A 10,213-nucleotide genomic window follows, 5' to 3' on the forward strand; every position below is an offset into this window, starting at 1 on the left:
GGCATAAAAATAATACGTGTTTTAAACACTATTAACTGTATAATATAAAATAGATAACAAAACAAGTGAAAAAGATTTTGTAGCAAAAATAAAACTATGGACATTTTAAAATGAGTTTAGTCAATAATAGAAGTGCAAAGAGGTTAATTTTTAAAGGGTTATGATCTTGTCATTTTCATGTATTTAACAAATTATTTTATCACAGTTTTATTTATAACTTAAGTTACGAACTTTTTATCTTATTTTACCTCACCATTAATACATAATAACTTCAATAATAACGTTGTTCTTTTTTTACTTTCTAAATATAAGAAAACATCAAACAGACAAGACATTATTGCCAGAATGAAATTTATATTTCTTTTTTTTTTGTGTTAAATATCATATATTCCTGTTTAATGATGTTATTTTTATAACTAATAGAAAAAATAAATAAATGGATGTGTATTATTGCCAGTCAGATGGAGTAATTCAGCTGCCCTCAGTTTCAAAAACTCTTGAATATCGATGTTCTAGATCTTTCACGAATTCATTTTTCAATATTTTTAAGCACCTGTAAAATGAAATAAAAATAATGATTATAAAACAGTGTTAACCTTGCTCATGAGCATAAAACAAATAAAGAAACCGGTTTAAAAGCAAAAGGACAATTGGAAAAAAAAATTATATAATAGATTATTTTTTCAAATTTTTTTAAATTTAATGGATCAGACTTTTTGAGAAGCAATACACATATTTAGAGAATATGAAGAGTGTCCCACTTTAAGAGGAATGGGTAAAAGAAAAAAAAACATCTTTAACAATAAATACAATTCTAGTAGCCACCTTCGGTATTGTGCGGAGCCCCTGAATTTTGCAATATCAAAACTAGGGGCATGCGGCATGTGAATTATAAAAGCGTTCGGAAGTACAATAAATGAATATCCTTGGGCTTCTAATTCCATGATGTGAGAAACTTTATTCCAACCGAACCCGACAAATCTAGTGTCATATTCAGGCACGAGATTCTTTTTCACAACAATATAGGGTTCATAATCGGGTTCCCATTGTACCTGCAAAATTAGATAAATATTATAGTGTATGATAAATTTAAAAAAAAAATTATGAAGGCAAGTCTGTTTTTGATAATTACCATGTAAGATTTTGTAGCAGAGCGCCATTTTACATAATTTGTGGGTGCATGTCCTTTCGCCCAGACATGATACCTGAATGTAAACAATGTCCCCATATCCAACATCCTAATTAATTCAGCTTTACTCCTTGGGAACGTTGTCCTGTATCGTTGAGTTTCAAATGCAGGAACTACAAGTGCCTAGAGAAATTAGAAAAAAAAATCAGTCAAGTTATCGATAAGAATACTGCTGATCAGTACTTTTTTTGACGTGTCCAAATCCAGAGATTGAATTGATTTTTTAAGATAACCATAAAGGCCAAACATTGGAAGAAAATCAATGTCAGTAAGAAAAACGTAAGGTGTATTGACTTGTTGGAGAGCGACATTTCTCAAGAAATTCACTGGATAGAAGTTCTGCAATTGCACAAAAAGACAAATTTAAGGTATGATTCAACTTGAAATAAAAATTAAAGAACACATTTTAACAACTTACGCCTTCTTTATAAACGATATGATATCCTATATCTTTCCGACTGCTTAGCACCTCGGAACTTAATGCGTAACTAAGAAATTGCTGGGCTTCTGTATCTGACATGTAAAGAGTAAGGGAAATAGGCCCTAAAAAGAGAAAAACAAAAAGAAATTATCCTTTGCCAACTAACTAAAGATGTTGAAAAACATGCATTCCACCAACATATCCTTATGAACTTTTTAAACCAATAACCCTTAAAGGATAGTATGATTAAAAGTATGGTTTTAATGATAAATACACAAAATGTTCAATCCCATAGACAAATGAATATAGTGAGATGTATAAATGTATGTAACAGAATACGCCAGGAGATGAATATGCATGCTAATTGCACAAAAAAGTTTGCTCTGACTGTTTTTGGAGCAATTAAAATTTCTCCTCCTAAAATTCTCCTCCCAAAAATAGGAGTAATCCCACCTAAAGTATTACAGATAGAATCACTCTGATTACAACATAAATGAAGTATCACATTTTGTTAAAACGAATATGTCTCTAACCCTAATCCTATCTATCTTAACCTAACCTGTCTCTAACCTACCTAACCTAAACTGTTCCTAATTTAACCTAACTTAATCTACCCCTGAACATGCATAAGCTAAAATGTCCCTAACAATACCTAACTTAACTTGTTTAACCCAACCTAACTTGTACCAAATCCAAACTAACTTAACCTAAACTATTTCTAGTACTCCCTAAACTGTCGCAAACCAAAACTAATTAACCTAACTTGTCCCTCATCATATATAACTTAATCTGACCTAACCTGTCCCTAATCACATCTAACTTAACCTAACCTAACTTGCCTCCAACCATACCTAATCTGCCCCTAACTATATCTAACCTAACCTAACTTATCTCTAGTTCTACCTAAACTGTGCCAAACCCAAACTAAACCTAACCTCTATTCCTCAGTAAACAGTCCCGAACCCAAACTAAATTAACCTAGACTGTCCCTAATCATATCTAACTTAACCTAACCTTACTTGCCTCTACCTAACCTCTCCTTAACGATATTTAACTTAACTTAACCTAACCTTACTTGCCTCTACCTAACCTCTCCTTAACGATATTTAACTTAACTTAACCTAACCTAACTTATCTCTAGTTCTACCTAAACTGTCCCAAACCCAAACTAAATGAACCTAACCTGTTCCTATTAATTACTGTCATTAATGCTACCTAACATAACCTAATATACTACTTAATTATTTTAATTCATGTCGAGAGATGTGTTTGTAACTTCTTCAACCTCATGCAGCCATCATTTACAAAAAGTGAATCAACATAATCATTCTACCTTCACCTAACTGACCTAACCTAACTTGCCTCTATCGGTTAACCTAACCATTCCTAATTTAGGTCAATTTAACTATAATTCTATATTATTTTACTATCTTAATATTTGTGCATATAGTTTGATCATTCCGGATAAGCCTGGTTTGGTTATCCTTGGTGTATTGCTTAGTAGATGTGTTTCAGCTTGCCATCATAATGATAGGTTTTCAATTTAATGTCGTTTTTATACCACAGTAACTAAATGCAACATACAAACCTACCACTGAAGATAGTAAAAATGCCTAAACATGTCCGCAGACCAAAACAGCACTGCATAGATAGACACAAATAATCAGGAAAGACCAAACCACAGATTCAAGAAGAAATCTCATTTCGTATCATGTACTCATCTAAATTTGTACATGCTCAAAAACATATACAAATTAACAATACTATATGAAATATGAATGAAGTCTTACCATCCCAGTGCTTACACATCATTTCAACCATTTGTAACCTGTCCATAGACAGTTGTGCAACAAGTGTAACATCATTTCCTTCAGGGCTTGGTTCATAATCATAATGCAAAAAGTAAAGGTGAGTTCTAAAATTGTTCAGCCTTGCTCTCCTGAATTCATAACACACGTCTTCTTCATTTAACTGGAAATTTTACTTTTTTTTAAACTTCACATTTAAAAATGGTACTAGATTTAGCTAAAAATTGATGTTTACCTTGCTTAGCTCTCTCTCTTTCCTTGTAGCTCTTGAAGAATTACAACTGAACAACTCCCGCCTAAGAAGATTGCCATCATATTCAAGGAAAGTTAAATAAAGATTTCGAAAAAATTCAACATGCTTATTTTTCACTTTCAGCTTCTTTGGGGAATTCCAATGTATTACCTGTAATAAATAGTAATAATTTATTTGCTATAATATTATGTATTACATAGTGATGCAAATGCTAGAATGTTAATAAATATTCTATTTATAAGCACGTTTTGTGTATTAATTTGTCTGAAACAGATAAACTTCATAACATAAATTATTTTTGTTATATTAGATTTTTAGGATATTTTTAGAAGTTAGGTAAATAATGAAAACTTTCATGAAACAATAATTGGACTACCTTTAAATCTGTAACTTCGGAATAACACAGTTCGCTCCTTGTGTTGTCACTCAATTGTACATTCCATTGACATGGCAATTTGTATATGAGATACGGATGCTGCTTTATTATGGCATTGAATATGTCCTGGTCGGCAAGGCTTGTCGTATAATGGGTCATGAGATCCCGTTCGGCAATCTGCCTCCACAATTGACCCCAGCCACCATCTCGAAGTAATTTCAAATTTAACAATATCACCCCGGTATTATACCTGAAACGAAAGTAATTCTTAGAGGAAATGAACTTTTCAAATTGGTAAAAATGATGATTTGCATACCCTCTTCCCAGTGCTGGCCATGGTCGGTGTTTTTTCCACAATTTCCCAAGATACCAGTCACTTTGGTTTTCGACTAACCCAATGCTCTTAAGAAACACGCGGATGATTTTAATATAATTATTAGTTCAATCTGTACATATAAAGTAAAAAATTTACCTGCGGTTGCCTCATTTCAGAAAATAATTTCCACAACTCTGCAATGTTCGTTGCAAATGTGACATCTGTGTCTAGCACGATGACTTTGTTTAAATTTTCGGGTAACACCTTTGGTAATGTTAACTTCATCAACCCATACACTCCTGAATAATGTTTGTTAGGGATCCAAGAAACATCATTAATAACGTTATCAGCCAAGTAGAACTGTACATCAACTACAACAAAAATAAATTTAAACAAGTGACTTACAATTATAAGTATAAATGAATCTATTCTTTAAGATTAAAAGGAATCTGCCTCTTTGTGACCTTGTGTACCATACCAATATTGGCCTATTGTGCTATCTCCATTATTGTTTAGAACTCTTCATTAAGGTTAAGACCTTGTTTTTAGATTCTAGAGTACTGTTAAAGGCTCCAGTGTGTATCCTTCACGGCTTTTTCTCTTCCAGGAGCAGAAATCTCAGCCTGTATACGTCTTCGCACCTGGGCGAAATATGCACAGACTTGATTCTGCTGCTCCAATTCTATACGCATGCCTCAGGAGTCTGCCAGTCAGCAATTCTGCCATTAGTTTCTGTGATGGTACTTTAATCAACTTTTTACCATACCTGGCATATGTTCCACTGAACTGAGAACTAATTTTTAACCCATTGTCTGATGGATGTACACTTTTGGCATAAGGCTTCAGGATTGAGATAGGTGTCCTGAACTTTTCTTGGCCAATTTATTGCCTTCCTCGTTCCCCTCTGCTCTGGTACCCAAACAAGGGTAATTTTGTTATCCCCAATGTCTGACAGAGCCTTGATGCAATCACAAACAGATCTAGATTTTACTACCATTGAGGTAGTTGCCTTTAGAGGCATGGATTCCTTTCAAAGGCTAGCAGAATTCTATCATACGTCCTGAACTATTAGGTCAAGGTTCTCCCTACCCCTAATTTTAACCTTAGCATCCCTGTCAGAGTGTTTGAGGGATGTTACGTAGCCCACCCAATTCATCTCTCTAGGATTATAGTACGACAGTACATTGCAAGTATTGGGGGGGGGGTAAGATCAAATCTTATGTGTCTACGGTCAGAGTAAGATCACAAGATCACTCTTTTGGCATATGCCAGTTTGTAATGTATTTGTCACCGTGTCGACTGCTTAGTATAACATCAAGAACCTTTCTTTCTAAGCACCAATTTTTTTCCAAAGAAAACTCCAGAATGGGAAGGAAAAAATTTGATAAACATTTAGAAACACATTTAAGTGAATGGTCAAAATGTTGCATTTAATTCCCTAGTTTCGTGGTCTGCTTGAACAATTAATATCTTTCAATTAATTAAGGTTTTTAGTTGAGATAAAAAAATTCATTTGTCACCGAGAATCAAATAAATCACACGACATTTGAAAAATGGCAAAAAGGAGGGAAAATTCAAAAGGTGGGGTTGAGATGGGAAGTTAGTGTCCGAGTGGATCGAGGTCACGATAGCTCAAGTGGTAGAGCAGCGGCGTATCTAGCTGAAGATCGTGGGTTTGAATCCCGCTCGTGACACTGACTTTTTTTATCTCAACTAAAAACCTTAATTAATTGAAAGGTTGCATTAACACAAATTCATAAAAATAAATTTAAAAAAATGTGAGTTACCTTGAGGTACCGCCCATGTATTGAATAATGTCTGTAAAATAACTTGAGCAACAGAATCGGAGATCATATGAAAATACAAAGGATTTTTCCTATAAAATAAAATCGATTTTATCAGAGTCACTACAGATCTGCTAGAGTTATAACCAGCACAAACTATAGCAATGTGAATCACTTCACATTTTGGCACATCCTCTTCCTAAAATGCAAATAAATTTGTTAAGACCTTGATTTTTTTTTCTTTTTGTTACAATGTTAAAAATAAGAATACAATATCAATCATGAAGTAACACAGAAAAAAAAAACGTATTACCTGATTAGAACAAAGTGCACCGCCCTTTTTTTCATATAGATATATGGGGGTGGACAATTCTTGATCTCTATTTATAGAAGAATTGCTATTCTTCATAGCTGCAACCAGGTGGTTTTGCGAAATGCTCAGTTGCCTTCGAAGTAATTGATTTTGCTCTTCCATCTCCCTTACTCTTCCCGCAAGTCGAGCTTCACGCCCATTGAACCCAAGCATATTGTTTGGTCCTAAGAAAAAACAAGAGAGAATTTGAGTAATTAAATGAATGAACTGAAAACCTGTTTGAAATAATGCTATAAAGGAGGAAATAATAATTCAAAATTTTGATTTTTTTTTCCAAATTTTACAAGTAACTCGATCAATTCTGAACATCCAGGTTTAAGGTTTAAATTTTGTTAGTTTATTGATTAGGGAAGGACACTTAATTTTGGGCCCAAGCCAAATATGTCCAGCATGTTCAATGTGGCCCACTTCATTGAAGGCCATTCCTTGGCTCTTGAAAATTACATGGTTACAAGCGATTTTGTAAGAACAATGTACAAATGTAAATTTAATATTTAAGGTCCAAATTTTTATTAAGATAAACTAGTGGACATACCTATAAACAAATTGTAAAACATTTTTTTTTATGAATCTGCGAGGCGATAAACCTGCAGATTGATTGTCTGCCTATTTCTGTTGAGCTTATGTCAGATATATTTTATATAAAAATAAAGTAAATCCTATCTTACAGAAAGGCTTGATGTCCAACCAATCGTTGGGTGTCACGGATGAGAGGTCAAACAGCTGTACAATACATTTTTCATACTAATATAAATTAAAAAGCCATGGGCTTTGCTGGGTGTCAAACCCAGAACCACTAGCAACAAGTACGAGTCGAACACTCTAACCACTTGGCCAGCCCAGTCCCATCCTTAAGGTAGTCAAGCACTTTTGTGGGGTGGATTTTCGCTTATTTCCCTATGAGTGAGTCACTTTTCTGAGGTGGATGGATGGTCTGATATCTCTGCTAATTCACCCCTTTAACCAAATTTATTCTGGAAATATCCTAGGAATACAGTGTCGGCTGAATTCATTAACATTGCCCAGAAACATTCGTAAGTGGACGGGTGGGAGGAATAAGTGGACTGTGGTTTTTTTGGTTCCAACTGAGGTTACTGGTCTCTCTTTTCCACTGTGACCTAATGTATCTACTGTGTTATTGACCCAACTCTATATTCATATGCTAGAAAGTGCACAATTCTTGTACTAAGACAATCTCTCCTTCATGTGGTGGCCGCTGTTGGGTAATATTAGTAATGAGCATCAGAGATGACTGACTCTAGTTTCCTCTTTCTAGGAGGGTTATTTTTAGTTTCCATTTTTTTAGTTGTCTCCAGCGATGTTACCTATACTGGCAGGCCAACCGGTTGCAACAAGGAGAGACTACAGATTCCCTTTAACCCCCTCCCAATTGAGTGTCACCTAGGTGGATACTACTGTACTTTGAGGGAGGAGGGTCATGGTGGCCGCTCTAAAAATTATAAGGCGGTCCATCTGGGTTAGGAGTTCATTTGTGAGTCATGTGGAGGCCAACTTCAGCCAGTTTCATGCCGCGGCCTGCCATATGCACGTGTCCCGGAGAAGAGGTAGCACCTTCGACTTTGGAGTTCATGTGCCCATCTGGCAAAAGGATGGACAAACCACCACAGAACATGTAACCAACAATGTAGCCCCAACAGGCACAAGGAAAAGGGTGTGTGGTCCGTCCGAGTTCAAGCCCAGGACCAGTCAGGGTACAAGTACGGAGTTTCGACCTAGAGAACAGCAGATATTGTCTCGTGCATCCACATAGGTGACATTTTTTTACTTGGATTGACACTAAACCTCTCTTAGTATGCTCTCTTAGCACCTGAACAGTTGGTAAAAGCGGATCCCGACAAAGCCAACTAGTGCTTGGACACAAGAAGCACCATGAGGATAACAACATACCCGGCGAGGTTGTGGTTCTGTGGGCGGCAGAGACTTGCAAGTCATCTGAGAGGGACTTTCAACCGCGCTCTTCAGTGCAGATCTCAACCCGGGATCATAACATCCAACTACCCATTGGGTTTTCCATAATAATCATAATTAAAAAATTCAGGGGTTATGGATTCAAATACAGAATCACTAGCATGGCCAATACGCTTTAACCACTCAGCCACTACGGATCCTTTTTACATTTCAACACACACTCTTTACTGATGATGGTGAAAAGTTTGAAAGATTTAATTAGAGTGAATACTTTCCTCTGCTTTCAGAAAAGTTTATATAAAGGTAGTTAAAGCATTATTAAGTTAAGACGGTTTGTACACATGTTTTTTTACGTAGTTTTATATTTGTTTAAATAATTACCATGGCGATCTAAGAAGGTGTAGTAGAAGAGGAAGGAAGCGATGGTCGCACCGAGGAGAAAACTCGTCAGCCAATATCGCAGAACTGAAAGTGAAAACCCATTTCTTGTCCTTCTCCGAGCTATTATGAGACCAAAACTGGATCGGTTTTGATTTAAGATTTCTCCTCTGAATCAGAACGGGCGAATGACATTTCAATTGTGCAAGACCGAATTTTGAAAATTACAATTTCATTTGTCGAGTTCATTTGTTCAGTTTCAGTTGTTTTGTTGTTTGTTTTTGTTGCCTTCTTCCAAACCACTCGACGTTTTTGACCGTGTAACCTCGCGACAAGAGGCATTGTGGTCGTCTCTTGTGGTCGAGAAGGAGCTTGGTTATGTAATGACGTCACTGAAGTATTGATAATCATTTATTATTTATTTATGGGTCAAAAAAACAAAAACATTTTTTTTAAAACATACAAAATTGAAGGAGAAAATATATATACAATACAATGCTTATAAACAAATCAACATTAATATAGAATAAAACACTGAACTATAAACCAAAAAGGTATAAATGAAAAGGCAATAAAATTTATATAAATAAAACAAAAGAAAGATTTAATTAAACACCCTGTCTACATGACTATGAATTATTTTAAAAAATATATACAGCGTGATTGTACTTGTACGGCAAATTTCATCAGGTGGTTCTACACCTCAAATGCAACAAAAAGTTAGTATGACCCATAGTCCAATTCTCAACCCTTTCACAGATATTCAACTTTTTTTCCAACTATCTACAGTTTTCAACATAAATCTTGTAGCTCTTGAGCTATTCATTTTTGGGGAATAAAAAGAAAAAAAAATTCGAAAGCGAATTAAATTTTCTTTAAGAAGGCACCTTTATAGAACTTTCGATTTAATTTTTGGTAAAAAAAAAGTGATTGTTAATTAATAATTATTTGGAGATTGTGAGATACGGTCTTGTGTATGTAGGCTTAGAAAAACATTTTCTTTATTGTGCCAACGTTTTGATCTTTATTTAGATCATCTTCACGGCTCAAAGTGTGTGTTTTGTGTGTAGATGTGTCACGGTTGTGAGTCGTGTTGTGAGTGTTAGTAAGATAAAAAAATCAAGATCATTTTTTGACCATGACACATCTACTCCAAATAATCAATAAAAAAATCACAAACTCTTTCAACAACTGCTAAATTTGAAATTTGTAAAAAAAAATAAATTTGCAACCTCATTGGAAAATTCACAGTAGAGCTTGACAAATTTCATAACAACTTATTTGTCTAATAAGCGTCCTAGCAGTATGCGCTTTTCTTTAATTACATCAGGCCAAAAATGCAGGCATTTTATGTCAAATGGGAAAAAGTGATGACAGTGTGAAAAA

At 34.8% G+C, this 10,213-nt stretch overlaps 1 protein-coding gene across 1 annotated transcript; it reads right to left on the minus strand.

Moving 5' to 3' along the window:
- Nucleotides 1-298: 298 nt before the first annotated feature.
- LOC106663369 (LARGE xylosyl- and glucuronyltransferase 1-like) lies at nucleotides 299-9,160 on the minus strand. The gene is made up of 13 exons (XM_024226747.1): nucleotides 8,831-9,160; nucleotides 6,461-6,684; nucleotides 6,151-6,346; nucleotides 4,520-4,734; nucleotides 4,364-4,449; nucleotides 4,048-4,297; nucleotides 3,654-3,821; nucleotides 3,401-3,581; nucleotides 1,608-1,732; nucleotides 1,373-1,528; nucleotides 1,133-1,312; nucleotides 826-1,052; nucleotides 299-553 (listed from the first exon to the last, which is right to left on the minus strand). Exons 2-13 carry the CDS (start codon nucleotides 6,671-6,673, stop codon nucleotides 472-474), a joined length of 2,079 nt encoding a protein of 692 aa, XP_024082515.1. The 5' UTR covers nucleotides 6,674-6,684; nucleotides 8,831-9,160; the 3' UTR covers nucleotides 299-471.
- Nucleotides 9,161-10,213: the final 1,053 nt, after the last annotated feature.

Source organism: Cimex lectularius, unplaced genomic scaffold, assembly GCF_000648675.2.
Source record: "Cimex lectularius strain Harlan isolate CLEC.00 unplaced genomic scaffold, Clec_2.1 scaffold79, whole genome shotgun sequence".
NCBI classification, from domain to species: Eukaryota; Metazoa; Arthropoda; class Insecta; order Hemiptera; family Cimicidae; genus Cimex; species Cimex lectularius.

Coding starts and splice junctions, on each gene's coding strand:
- LOC106663369 (XM_024226747.1), bottom strand. CDS start 6,673: ATGCTTGGGTTCAATGGGCGTGAAGCTCGACTTGCGGGAAGAGTAAGG. Junction 3,822..4,047: donor CCGAAGTTACAGATTTAAAG/GTAGTCCAATTA, acceptor TATTTATTACAG/GTAATACATTGGAATTCCCC. Junction 554..825: donor GGCTCCGCACAATACCGAAG/GTGGCTACTAGA, acceptor TTCATTTTACAG/GTGCTTAAAAATATTGAAAA.